The sequence below is a fragment of the Lissotriton vulgaris genome, chromosome 5 (assembly GCF_964263255.1).
Source record: "Lissotriton vulgaris chromosome 5, aLisVul1.2, whole genome shotgun sequence".
Taxonomy (NCBI): Eukaryota; Metazoa; Chordata; class Amphibia; order Caudata; family Salamandridae; genus Lissotriton; species Lissotriton vulgaris.
Window position 1 is genome coordinate 861,626,085 of NC_141693.1, and position 14,788 is coordinate 861,640,872.

The following is a 14,788-nucleotide window of genomic DNA, read 5'->3' on the forward strand; positions in this document are numbered from 1 at the left end:
GTGACGTTAGGTCGAAGAAATTCTGTTTAGCTAAAGAAGACATATTTTGTGACACAAGGTCGAAGAAAAACTGTTTAGGGTTAAAATCTTTAAAAAAAAAAAATTAAAAGGGGGGATATAATTTTGTTAGTTATACTTACATTCTTATTTAAAAATTTTGTTTTTAGAAGTGCCTAGATCAGATACTTCTAGGTGTTCCATTTTTAAAAGGTGTTGTAAGATGACCTCAATTTGTGTGATATTATTAATTTTACTTTGGCTAATTTTAGCTGTGGTCTATCCTTTTGATGTTAATAAGCAAAAATCTAAGGCTAATATAACTAGTAAAGTAGAGTCTAATCATGAGAAGCATGCTGGCAAGTCCAGTAGAGTTATTAATCATGATCCAGTGTCTCATCAAGATAGATCTATTGGTGACTTTTCAACTAATTCATTTTCAAGGCTTTTATCTGAATATGTCAAAGTAATGAATGTCAAAGATTGCTACGTGTGCATAAAATTACCTGCCTCTGTTTCTGAGGGGGTGACATATAATATGTTACCTCTCACTTATGGCATTACTTGTAGTGTGATTGCTAGCCTGTTTTATCAAACTGGTCGTCTAGAGTATTATTACTCAGACTTTGATGAGGTTTTTGCAAATCTCAAAATTGTAAATAGCCTAAACAAAGTAAGGTCTGCGAAGCAGATGAGGGAATTCTTTTTAGTTACTAATGAACTAAACTATGAATATGCCTCTAGAAATAATTTAACATGCAAAATGAGAGCTGAAGAAAAGACTTTCCTTAACATGGTTGAGGAGAGAAGGGCTGTTTACAAAAGAAATGAAAAACTAAAACATGCTAAATCTAAATATTGGCAGTTAGAAGATGCCAAGTTAAATGGTGTTAATACTAATGCAGCAATTAATATAGATGAACCAGTTAGTGGTAATTTTGCATTAGAAGAGATAATACTCTCTATGATAATCTTTTTGTAGGTGCTAGTCAATGTGAAGATACTTATCGTATTGAAGGGGGATGGGGATTCAAAGGTGGAAAGGATCCAATTTTCCCTGGAATTTATTTTATTTGTGGTAATAAGGCTTATTTTAGCCTCCCGGACCACTGGTACGGGACATGTTATCTTGGCCTGGTCTTTCCAAAAATATTTCATGTTGACAGAAATGAAAAAGGTACTTTTGAATTTGGCGAACACTTGAATCAGAATAGGTACAAAAGAGAAGGTTTTTCTGAAATCCTGGGAGACATTTTTGGTGCTGGTATTCCTATGGTGGGGATTACAATGAATTCTATCAAAATTAGAAAAGTGTCTACAATTGTAGATAGGTTGTCAACTGATACTGCAAGTGGTTTCCAATTGGTTAGCACAGAACTTGTTGCAACCAGAAGTATGGTTATGCAGAATCGTCCTGCGTTAGACATTCTGCTTGCAAAAGAGGGTGGAGTCTGTGGGGTCTTGCATGTCCAACATTGCTGTACTTATATACCTGACAAAAGTCAGGATATAGAGTTACTTGTTAAAAATATCACGCACTTCCATGAAGAAATTGAACCCATGGAGGAGGAGACCTTTTCTGAGAAAATTGGGAAGAGAATGGAGGTTATTAAAGATTGGTTTTCAGAACTTGGCAGTTCAATCATTGGCAAAGTGCTCTATCCAGTAATTGTCATTATTATAATGATAATGCTGCTAAAAATTAGTTGTTTGATTCACAAGAGGAGGAAGCGTCAGAATGAAAAGAGAAGAATTTATAAACTCAGAAAGGAACAAGAAAAGGAATATGAATTAGAAGAAATGCGAAGAGTTCAGTTTGATAGAGATAATCAGACAGCTGAAACAGGGGTTTAGGGAAACTAATATCGAGAGAATTCAGTGTGTGTTGTCTCTAAAATGGGTAAAAATTTTCTAAAATTTTGGTGTGTTGTTTGGTGATTTTAAAATCACCAGATGAGGGAGTTGATGAAGCGGGCTGCAGAAAATATTTTATTCTGGCTTGTGGATTCAATTCCCCATAACATTAACAAAAGTAATTAATGCGCTGTTGCATGATTTGTTTTGTTAATCCAACCTAGATTAAGTTTGCACCACACATATACACGCGGGAAACTAATTACATGTGCTCTTGTTGCATTTGCAAGTCTGTTTTTGTAACACATTATTAATATTGTCCTGTTTGTTATGTCTGTCCTATTGTCTTTGTCACCATTAACATGCAGCTGATCATTCATGGCATGTGCTTATTTTATGTGCTTACATGTAAGTCTTATGTTGTGTATTGTCTGTCTGTGTATCATTTAATTATCTTTTTATTCTTTCAGAAACATAAAGCTGGATTACATGAAGAATGGTGGATATTTTATGTGCTGCTTTAAATGTTTGCTTTTGCTAAATGTTTTTATTAGTGGGTTAATTAATAATTAATAAGGGACTGGGTGGTACAGAAGGGTTTGCTTTACTTGAATTAATCACTCTTTTTGTGTTTGTTTAAATAATAGCTCAAGAGTGAGCTGAGGCCTAGTCTTTGCTTTGGAGAAAAGTTGGTCGGCCTGAACTGAGCAGAAGCTGGAGCCAAGCTACACGTTGAAAAACTTTCCATGCAAGAGTTTATTGAACTTGCTTCTCGTGGCTCTGACTTTTTTATAAAAAGAGAGACTCTAACAAAGAAGCATATTTTCATGGACTGCTCTGAATGTTCTTATTCAAGGCCGAGGAAGTGACAAGCGTGAATCTGCCGAGCTTTAGGTGGAAGTAGATTGGCAACTTTTTGTTGCAAAGCCTCGGAAGCTGATGTCACTCTAATGGACAATGGCATGGTGACGCGCATATTCTCTGGACTGGTAGCTGAGGTGGCCTGACAGCCATAAACCAATCACAGTGGTGAACATTTCTAAAATAATAACATTTAGTTCGTTTTGAGAGCAAAAATGATATAAAATTGGCTCTCTTGAAGGGTTTGGGACTGTCTTTTCCAGAGGGGCGAAGCGCTGTCGGATTGCCTTGGGAGTGTAAGCATGCTACTGTTTATTATTTGTTTTTCTTTCAGGTTAGAAAATTAACTTAGAGAAAAAGTTATGATTTCTTAAATTCATCATTTTGATCAAATCTATCCTGACAGCTTACATTGTGCCAATGATTATGTAATTTGAATTAATAAAACTAAATGCTTGATTTTAATAAAGAGAGTTAATAAAGATTTTTCAATTATGAATTTTAAAAATAAACTTTTCAAAATGACAAGCTGGTCTTGTTTATTGTAGATAGTTTATTGCTTAAAGTCATTAATAACATATGATTCATACACCTCACTCTCTATGTTTATGGGCCTGGTATTGATTGGTAAGTGTGATAGTGGATTGAGTCATCATTTATAAAGGATTTTAGTTTTTGGGCTTCATCACTTGCTTTACAGTTTGGTAGGTCAATTGAGGATTCTATTTGCAACAGTGTGTGCGTTTGATGGGTTTACTTTCGGATTTACCACATAAATGCAGTTCAGCTCTACCAAAACCAGCTCAGGTGCCCCCACCGTAACCAAGTCACAGAAAAAGAGAGCATTTCTTCAGTGGTTTCTCTAGATAAGCTCCCCTTTGTGAAGGAAATATCCACCCAGTAATATGCTCAAATTCTCTGAGGTGACAATGATTCACATTCTATAAGTGCTAGAAAGTATTTCAGCCCAGAAAAGAGATGGGCTATACTGAGGTCCCACATTTACAGTCCGTACGGCTTTTACACCAGCGTCACAAGTCCCTCAGAAATAGAGCTAAGTCATGCTGAAAACCATTCCACTGTGGGTTTTGCTGTTTAATTTGAAGAGCTTAATTGGGCCCAATTACAAGTATGGGCCTTTCCTTACTTTAGTCAACTTCTTGATGGGAAGGTTCGAACGTGCAAAAGAATACCATTTGAAGGCACATCTAATAATTTTGTAAAGAGGCAATGGATTGGTTGGGCAAGACCACTCTTCGATATGAAAAATGGTGGAGTACTCTTGTAGGATGTACACCCATCTCTCCTGGAAAATCGAATTTAAACACAGCCCTTCACTGCAAAAGCAAGCTGCTGTAATGGGTCTAATAGCAGAAGCTGTTGGTAGTTCATCCTCTTTCTGCAAGCATCCTTGTAAGATTTCAAAGGTTTCAGAGGCTCCAAATGGCTCCAAATGGATTTCTGAGGATAATTAATGGATATTTAGTTGCATCTGAAGCTTCCTAGATTGCCAAATTTTGTCACTTTTTGTGGATACGTTTCACCCACATCAGAGCTGCCTCCTGAGCTGGGCTCCGAATACGAGACCAAGGATGTTCTGGTGTGAGATCATTCTGAGTGCCTCCGCCGTAGAAGCAAGTCTCTATGTGTTACCTCCCACTTCATCAACACACTAATGGATGATATGACAATCCACTCTGTAGCTTTTATTAGAGCCTTCTCAAACTACAGGTAGGTCTCTTCCTCTGGTTATACCTGTGACTGAAGAGTGACTGGTGTGTCCAGTGACATCAGAAAAAACGAGTCTGAGACTATGTTTGCAACTCCATGCTACTTTATTACTAATAAGATTCTTAATGTGGCAAACTCACCCCTGAAAACAGAGATGGAGATTAGCTCTTCTAACAAGCAACGGGCCAAAGCTAATATTTTGCAAGTAGTTGCCTTTTTCCAATCTGTCCTTTGTGGAAACCATTTTGGAAATGAAGGCTGTGCTTCGGCACATGGAGCACTTGGAATATGAAACCACCATTTGCTTGCATACCTTAAGCAGGATTTTGGCCTGTATGGGGTACTGAGACCACCCAGGCTGATATATGATAGAAACATTTGAATGATGATGCAGTTTTGTTGCAATGTTGCAGGATTTATCATATTGACGTTATAGGTTATTGCGGTTTACTACATGCTTTGCAAAATTATATTAGAGTCTTTTTATGAAGGGCAGAGAGCAATGGATGACCCTGGTGATTTCATATAGATGAGGATTGCCCTTGGCCAATGGGTTCTCAAGGTCCTGGCCATATCTCAAATTCTCGTTAAAGTGCGAAACTGAGATATGACATTGTACTGCGGCATCATAAGAGTGTATATGGTTGCAAAGGCTGAATTTCATAGTTGGCGAACTCCCTTTTCCATAGAGCAACCAGAAGCCTGCATCTGTAGATAAATGTCCAAGCAGGAGAACTATCTTTATTGCATAGGTAAGTACCTGCAGTGTTTACTGGGCTCCCTCTGACTACCAGGTCCTCATTCCGCATCCCTCACTCCTAGTTCCTCATTCTGCATCCCTCACTCCTAGTTCCTCATTCTGCATCCCTCATTCCTTGGTCTTCATTCCGCATCCCTCACTCCTAGTTTCTTTTGCTTCCACCTCCTTGGGGTGAGACTGTCTGTTTTTTTTAGGTTAATTTGCCCTGTAGGTGGGGCAGGCGGTAGCAAACTCACAAAGCACCTGGGAATACGTTTCTGTATCTGGGGGGAGCTGTCCTTGTTATTTCTTTCCTCTGTTCCCTGCTGCTGTTCGGTTTTTTTTCTTGCCTCTGTGTGGCTCTGTGTGTGTGTGTGACTCTGTGTGAGGGTGGCTCTGTCTGTGTGAGGGTGGCTCTGTCTGTGTGAGGGTGGCTCTGTGTGTGTGTGTGGGTGGCTCTATGTGAATGACTGGGTGGTTCTGTGTGGCTGGCTCTGTATGTGTGTGTGGGTGGCTTTGTGGGTGGCTCTGTGTGTGGGTGCAAATGCAATAGGTCTCGCATTTGCAAGAGATTAAGCTATTGGCATTGTAAATAACAATGCCATTTACTTATATGTTTTAAAACAAAAACATAAATAAAAAATGTCATGAGCCATGCCAATAGCTCTAACTTTAACAATGCCGAGACCATTGCATTGTAAATGCTTGTTTAAATTAGACATCGTTAACAAGAGGTCAAACACTCCATTTCCAGGATTTAGCCAGAATGAAGTCTTTGAGAATATGCATGTTCTTGTCAGCATTTGTAGCCTCCATAATCTGTTCGATTGAAATGGTGTACTAGACTTTTTAATGAAGTTGATGTACTCCTCAGCTGTCATGGATGTTTAACTGTGATCATTTAGTGGTACTCTTGAAAAATAATCAGCAGGGTTCTGGTCTTTACACAGCTAGTGCATGAATGCATAATCATATTCTTAAAGTCTCAGATCCCACCTCTCAATGCAAAGGGGCATTAAGATTTCCAAGGATGGTGAGTAGCGCTTCGTGCTTTGTGATAATAGTGAATGTTTTCCATAGAAAATCACATGAAAATGTTTGCAGGCCCACACTACAGCCAGACTCTCCTTTTCTGGCTGAGAATAGGCATGTTCGGTGTCAGACAGGCTCCGACTGGAATAGGCCACAACATGTCTCTGAGCATTCGAATGGCCATTATGTTGAGCAAGGATTGCCCTTAGCTAAACTGGGCTGGCATCCAATGTGACTTCAGTGTGTTGTTTGGGGTCAAAGAAGGCCATCTCGGTTGCATTCTCAATTTCATGTTTTATTCCTTTGAAACTTTGATCACATTCAACAGACCATTGGAACGGGACATTTCATTTTGTCAAATCTCAGAATGGGGCACATACAGTAGCAAAATCAGGAATGTACCTAGCTGGCCATACCTAGAAAGGATCACAGTAAGGTGACATCTTGCCGGGGCACGTAGCTGAAGGTGCTTTTACTTTGTCAGGATCAGGAGTCATTTCCCCATCAGAAATATGTGTCCAAAGAATTTGAGTTTTGTCTACTGAACGCCACACTTTGCAGCGTTCAGAGTAAGACCTGCATAAGCAAGTAATTAGAACACTTGTGTAAGAGCCTTGCCGTGCTCTTTCTGTGTCACTCCAAAAACCAATATGCTATCTCTGCAACTAAAAGCATTTGTGACAGGTTGACTTTTTTGATGCATAACATCCTGAAATAGTTCTGCAGCTGACGACACTCCAAAACTCAACCTTTTGTATCTGAACAAACAAACATGAGTTGAAAAAGTAGTGATGTACCTGCAATTCTCTTCCAACTTGAGCTGATGATATCCTAACTCTTGTTCGAGTCAAGACGAGAGAAAACGTTGGCACCATTCAGTTGAATAATCATGTCCACTATGTGTGGACTAGGATGTCTTTCTCTCTCAATTGCTTTGTTGGCCAGGTGCATATGAACCCAGATATGCACTGCACTCTCACTGTTCTTTTTTCGCACAGCTACTATGGGCGGCAGCACTGAAGAAAGACAAGTGGAGCGCTCTATGGTGTCATGCTTCAACAGCGTTTCTAGTTCTTTCTCAAAGGATTCCTGCAAGTGGAAAGGGGCTCTGGTGTGCTGCTGGGCAACAGGGCAAACATCCTCATTGATATGACAGTCCCAAGTCAGCAGAGGTGGCAAAGGTGATTAGGCAAGGACTTGAAAACGCGTTTTGAAGTACATGAATTAGCGCTGGCACGGATGCCTCTCCATGTCTCGAAGTTGTTGTGAATGACCTATGACTGCAATGGTTTAGAAGCTGCCCATGTATATACTTTTGTGTTTGACAGGTGGAGACGTGGCACAGAAGATAGGCTTTTGACCATCTCAACTGGCATGATGTTAATTGATACAGCACTGTCTATAATAAAAGTTGTGGGGCAACCGTTGACCTTTATTGCAATCTTGGGGCAATGCCCAAATGCGTTTTGTTGTTTCGTTTGGTGGTTTGCATTTTTCTTTGGTACTTCCTTGCAGGCAGCCCGACCTACAGGTTTCCATTGTTTGTCTATTGATGTCATCAGCACATATCCCTTTTCCTCACTGGCACTCGATTAAGGTGATGATGAGCCTCTGTAGGATGAACGTGACAATGATCGACTTTGGTTTATACTTTCATAACTGATGCCACCTTTTTATTTTGGGGCCGTGTCGAGAAGGCTTCTGCAACTTTTTGGCATCCATTTCCTCTTTTCGCTGTCACACAGTTAGTCTCTCTTTTGCTCAGCAAACCAGCATGAAGTGCTTCTCCTTACCATGCCTTTACACATCTGGCCAATGGCAGAACATTTGTCTTCATGTGGATATAAAAACCCACATCAGAAACACAAACTTTTTCCTTTTTAGACGGCGACTTCCATGTGTCTACTCGGTGTTTGTTCTTACTCATCATGGCCACTGCCGATTCATTTTTCCATGTTCCAGCTTCCATTTCAGTGGTATGTCGAGACGCTCTTTGTTCGGCCCTGGCAGCCATTAGCACTTTCTCTAAACTGAACATCCCTCTCAACATGTGTTTTCGTAAGGAGTTTGAAAGACAGCCATCAATAACTCGAAGACGTATGGCTCCTTCATCATTAAATTCACTAAATATTCAAAGCTTGATAAGCACATCAAGTCTTTCAACAAACTCGTCCATTGTTTCACCAGCTTACTATTGCGCTTGATTGAATATGTATCTTTCATAGTCAATGTTCTGCATCATATTGATATTGACTTCCAACACGTGCTTGACTTGACAGTATGATATTGCTTCAGCTTGTTAAAATTAAATAAACGAATGTCTCAATCACTGCAATCCATCTGGCGCCAATATTCTGCTTCTTGGCGGTGGTGCTTTCAGAAATGCGGCTGCATCGTACATCCCGCTCCTTTTGACTGCTGTTGAGAGTATATGCTGTTCAGGTGACTGCAGCTGTTCTGTTTGACCAGTACCTCATGCAAACACTGGACATGTGCTTGCACCTGGGTCATCACGCCCAATCAGAGGTCATAGGGCACCATCTTCTTTCTTTATGGTGAATAGCAGTTCTGCCTCTCGTACTTGTTCATCACTGCTTTCACCTTTTTGCATTGTCTATCTACTTAATGCCATCCGAGTTGAATGCTCACTAGACTGCACATTCACAGATCAGTGTCTGTGTTCACTAATTTATCTAGTATAGCATTTACTACCAAGTCTGCCCCATGTCTCATATGTGTGTCACTAAAATGTCATTGTACATTAACTAGCCTGGCAGTATATTCACTGTTCTACTGGTAGCACCCATTTTACTGTGTGTGCTACCGGCTTTGCCATACGCTCACTCACCAGCCATGCCGCACACTAGCCAGTCTTACTCTAAACTTACAGACCCAGCTGCAGATTACTGAATGCAGTTGAAGCTACTTTGAAACTGGTAAAGTGCAATTCTCCTAGGGGACAGGGCATGAAAGCTGCTCACGCTATTCTATTTCAAGTGCAATATTTAAGTAATACAGGCACCCTGGTAAGTCTCATAAAAGATATGCACATTACTGGATTTACTAATCTGTCTGACTGCAGTCTCACTAATCTGTCTGGCAGTAACCTCACTAGGCAGTCTGTATGTACACTCGCTGATTACAGGGCTCTTTACTTTATTACGGTACATTATGGGCCCCAACTGGTCTGCTTGTGTGGACCATCAACATCCTGGCGCAGGCTGTACGCCTATACTCTCTATAAGAAGCCTCAATGTAGGCTCAATCGCCAGTCCTGCATGCTGAGCACAGAATGCATCTTGTACAAGTTTTTAAAAAACACATCAAGTCATAAAGCTAGCCGCAGTATCCTTTAAAGCCCTGGGAGGGTGACATGAAACCCTTATTTACCTTCTGGGGAACAGGCACCGCCATACCATGTGTTACCTTACAACACTGGATTTGCGCTTTCAACTGAGCAGAACATTTCACATTAGAGAAGTGACAAGGATTCAACATTTCAGAGTAGATGAGGTGAAACACTGAGTGGACTTGCTGGAATTTGGACCCTCAACTATGGGGTCAAATAGAAATTCCTGCAGTGGATTCATTAGACCAGTGAGCCACCAGAGCTGGCAGTAGATACACCCTCCCCCACCCGCCAAGACTTGCACTGCCCCCCCACCCCCCACCACCACCACCACCACTGACCCTGTGCCCGCTTCCCCCTCTCTGTACCTCGTAGGCCCACCATGTTGTTTCCATTTGATGTCTCATGGTGTCAGACCCAAAGTACAGCAGGTACCCAGAAATCCAGTGGTCTGCTCCTAGCAACAGACACAGTCGTTTGAATCTGGGAAATGTTGCTATCTTCGCAGATGCAAAGGTTTCCGGATACACCCAACTTTGCATGCACAGTAAAAAAAATTGCCCATGCATTGGAACCCACAGAGTAGATTGCTTGCTAATATTGGAATAATCCTTTATACGGTCCTATTGTCCCTAAGTGTGAATGAGGGTTGTCTCTAGACTTGATTTCAGGTTGTATGCAACTGCGCTAGTGTGGCGACCCTTTGACCAACGTCCTGGGGTGCTGCACAAGGAGGTGAGGTGCCAGTAGGGGGGACATCAGGCCCTGGGTCACAGCACTGCTGCCCCGGAAGCAGCTGATGTGTGGAAGGGATTTCCACCAGGGGGCTTGGCCTGGGATGGGCCTACCCTGTGGAACCCATTTGCAGATTAATTTTCTCCAGAATCCATTGAGATGGTTCATAAGAACTCACTCTGTAAGAGAGACCGGTGAATAGAGGCCCGGATGTGGCACTCAGACGTTAAGAGTCCTGAACCAGATACATTAGATGGAGGCACACATTCATGCTTGTCTGAGTTCTGTTCAAGGCTAGCAATTGTTGAAGAAGGCACGCAAATGCATTTTGCACATTCCTTATAGGCGAGGCACCGGTGAGCCCACTCCAGTACAGGTCACTAACAGACACAGTAAGATGTGGGTTTTTAAAAAGCAGGGGCTAATTTGCACAGTCTGAACATGTTCTTAAAGTAACACTGCACATGTGTACTTTACTTAGAGAATAGGGCAGGAGGAAAGGCATGCCACTTTTTTGGGTGTGTTTTTCTATGCATTGCCCATCCCCCCCCCCTCCCCTTCCCCTCCCCGCCTTTCATCTGCATTTTTAACCATTTCAGTTATGTCTCTTTTTTCCCACAATTCCTCATCCAACGCTCTGGGAGTAAGGCCTACTGCTGTCCTCTTTGCTGTGCCTGCCTAAGGCTACGCCTCAGAGTATGTTATGAACATTTCCTCTGCCAGTCTAAAGAGTAGCCTACCAGCTGCACTCCCAAAACACCGAGGTCTTCAAGGCACAAAGTCTGGACCCCTCTCTCATCAGCGCACCTTTGTGCCATGAGAGTAACAGGGGAGGGTGGGAGCGGTGGCTTGACAGGAAGATTGGTTTTAATGGCAGAGGTTGATAGCCAATCACAAGTCACCCATTGTAACTTGTCCAACAGGAAGTGACTCACACGGTGGGAACAGTCTGGAATTTTTAGGAAACCACAACACCTCTGGAAGTTTCATAGAGGTCTGATGACATTAACGTTCAGCCAGTGGGCCTTTTCTTCCTGGCGAGTAAAGCAAACCGACGTTGTACCTGTGTGGGAGGCTGATGGATCTGAAGAACCTCAACTGGGTGATATCTATGAGCCAAGACAGAGCCCTTTACTTCAGATTTTCTTTAGGCTCAAATTTCATTGTGAGTGACAGTTCACTGACATCAAAGAGAGTCACAGTAAGTATGTGGTCATTTTGTTTTTTTCAAAAAACATCGATCTTCCCTAAGAGGCAACTAAATTCATGTAAATGTAATGATGCAGAGAAGACAACTTGAGCCTTCCCATGCAGGCGCCATGTGTTTCAATGAATAAAATCACCATATAGATATAATTTGTGGGACACCAGTTGGTTTGAATGAGACAATCATTTACGTCACTACCTATGGCATAACATACAGGGAAACACAGTTTGATGGCCACTGCTAAACCATGTAGGACCAAGAGCAGACAACAACCCCAACCCACAACTGTGAAAGCGCCCCTCTCCCCTCTTATTGATGGACGCTCTTGCAAGCATACCACCAAAGTCCACAGCTCTAGGAGGGTCCCGCTGTTTCAAGCTGGAAATCACTCCCATAGCTGCTAATGGCTACCCTGGGAGTGGGTGAAGTCAGCCCAGGGGTACAGAGGTGGCAGCGGTAAGTGATGCGGGCAACACGATTCAGTATTTATTAAACTTTGAAATGGCAGGCGGATGAACAAAGATGATGTCCACTAAAAAAGAAACAGCTGAGGCAAATCCGACATTGTAAGTTCTAAGACCCCCCCCCATCATTAATGCACATACTTGTGTCATACATGTTCTGCATGTGTTGGTCTGCACTATATTAAGAACCTGTAATACATGAATGAATGTTTAAATAAAGACAATTCTGTAATTGAGATTCCAGATCTAACACTGGTTGAGAAGGAAACGGAGAATTACCTAAATAGAAGCACAGTCAGGTACAAGCAGAGGCGGAGGAGGAGACCAACTACAGCAGCAAAGGGGGGGAGGGGCGAGGCTTTGAGGAAGGGGGGTGCCACAGGAGGGTCCTTCGACTTGGATATGACATTGGCACGGCCCAGGATCCCAGCTGGGGGGAGGGGACCCGGGACACTAAAGGGATGTCGGGACTGGGGAGGAGGGTGCTCAGGCACCACCATTCTCCAACCTTTGCCAAAAGGGGTCATTGTCCTCGGCAGCCTTCCTCTCCGTCCAGCCAGCTCGGTCCTTCGGGGCCTGCGAGTACCAGAACTGGGCGGCGAAGTTCATAATGCACGGCCCCCCACTTAAAAACTCTACTAGAGGGGGTTTCTGCCAAGATCAAAGGGCCTTTCTGGCACCGGCGTCCTCCGCCCGACCCTGGGACTGGGAAAGGAAAATTGAGCGCTCGGCTCTGGCCTATTTAAGGGGATTAGGTCAGAAGCCGACCTGTCCCTGTCAATTTGAGTCAGGTCCCGGCTTACGCAAGTGACGGCCGGCGAGCCGCGCGCTGCGAGCTTTAAGTGAGCTATTTACAGAGCGTGCAGCCCTCTCGAGCCGACTGGAGAGCTTGAAATCTAAAATAGGACTTCATTTATCTTCGCAACCTTCCAGGTAGCATATATCTAAGAGAAATGGGTGGCTGTAGCTGTCACTGCCAGCGGCCCACATTTTGTACTGTAGGCCTTTATTTAACTCGCACCACAGTGCATGCTGGTACTGGAAGTTCTAATTTTCTCTAAAAGACAATAACTTAGAATCCAGAAATTATTATACCAAAGTTGGGTCCTAAAATATTCATGTAAGTAGCGGACAAAGGTGTCACTCAACACAGAGGGAGACAGGACCTGGGTGGGTTTTAAAGAGCGAAAAAGTATTTTATTTTCACAGCATGAACTTGTAAAGAATCAGGAAACCAATGGCAATTTTAATTTGTCTTTACATTTTGCATAATAAGATTTTCATAAAAGTAAAAAAAAAGATTGAAGATAAACTTACATTAATTGAGAAATGAGCAACATCATTTACTGTTTGGTATAAATTTCTAACGAGTGCATGGTCACATTATCCTCCTCCTGTGCAATATGATCACAGTTCTGTATGCTGTAGCATAACCAGGAATTTACTAAATTTATCAAAAATAGTGTCAACTAACAGCGAGAGCCACCCATGATTGAGACCCATCTCAACCTTCCCAGGAAATTAAGTCACCAACATGTGGACAATCCTGGTTTAGACCTAGAAGGCAAAGATCGTTAAAAGGCCAACCAGCTTCACCGCTAGCCAGCCCCAAATCCACATCAAAATAATATTAGAACCATTTTAATCCAAAAAGGCACCATTTATCTGATCTTCTACTTTGTTTTTCCGGTTTTTTCCAGCTACACCTTTATAAACCATTAATATATGTGGAAGAGATGGTGTGAAATTGCCACTTGGCAAGGATGAGAGACGCAAATGAGTAAAGACAAAGAGGGCTGGCTACTAGTTGCCGGCCCGGCTTATAAGACCCACTGGGACCATGCCCATCAGGTTCCCAGGAAAGACACAGCCCTGCTGCCCTCCAAGGCGTCAAATGAGCTCTTTGGGTTGGAATCAAACAGGTAGAAACTAGGGAGAGGAGACCAGCTCAGCAGGCAGGAAATGATGAGCTCTTCACAAGGGGAAACGTGCTATAAAAAGAAAGTGCTTTGTCCTTACCCCTTGGCACCGACTTAGGCCCAGATTTACAAACGTTACACAAGTTTTTCATTACACGTGACACAAACAAGGCACAGCGTTTTTGTGCGGAATTTACACAAGTAGTACTATGTGCTGCTCCGTGCTAATTCTCCTATATTTGTTTCAAGGGGGCATACCATGGGTGGTATATAGATGTTCCCATGCAACCACTCACGGGTTTTGATGCAAATTCCTATCTACTAACATTTGGAGTCAGGGATTTGCACCAAAAATTACTCCTTCTTGAGGCTGGTGTAACAGTGGAGAAACTTTAAAAAGTTTCCACATTTTTCCAACTTTGCATCTCTGCTGCACTTTACAGTACACATATAAAGTGGGACAAGTATCAAAGCATAGTTTGTGTAGTGGAGGAGCTCCCTTTTAGTTAAAAAAATCTATGTTGGGCAGAGCACATAAAACCTTGCACCATAGTGCAAGGGTTTATGCATTGGTACATAGCAGCCTAAAGTGTGTCGCGTCAGCACAAGGAGAGAAACAACAGTGTAATATCTTCTCTCAAAAGCCATTCATAGCATACCTCACCCAGATCTGGATTCCGATTTCTCTCTGCCTTCAGTAAGGTAGTACCTCTATATCACCCCACTAATGCATACCCCTCCAATCAAGGCAAACCTACTAGGAAATACTCCTACAAGCCACCTTATTGCCCCAACATCCACCTGAACCCCCCCTCTGCTCCATCCAGTATCCATATGCCCAGCACCCTCTTTTTTATCCGCCTTCTCATCATTTCCAGATGTACACATTTGAAGATGAAC

The 14,788-nt window shown here is 42.4% G+C and overlaps 1 protein-coding gene across 1 annotated transcript in view; it reads right to left on the reverse strand.

The window, feature by feature from the left end:
* Positions 1-12,669, reverse strand: part of LOC147711712 (uncharacterized) — a 251,462-nt gene extending 238,793 nt beyond the window's left edge. Inside the window, exon 1 of the mRNA XM_086922427.1 lies at positions 12,478-12,669. Coding sequence (XP_086778553.1) covers positions 12,478-12,578 — 101 coding nt within the window. The 5' untranslated portion in view covers positions 12,579-12,669. The remainder of the gene's footprint in view (positions 1-12,477) is intronic.
* Positions 12,670-14,788: the final 2,119 nt, after the last annotated feature.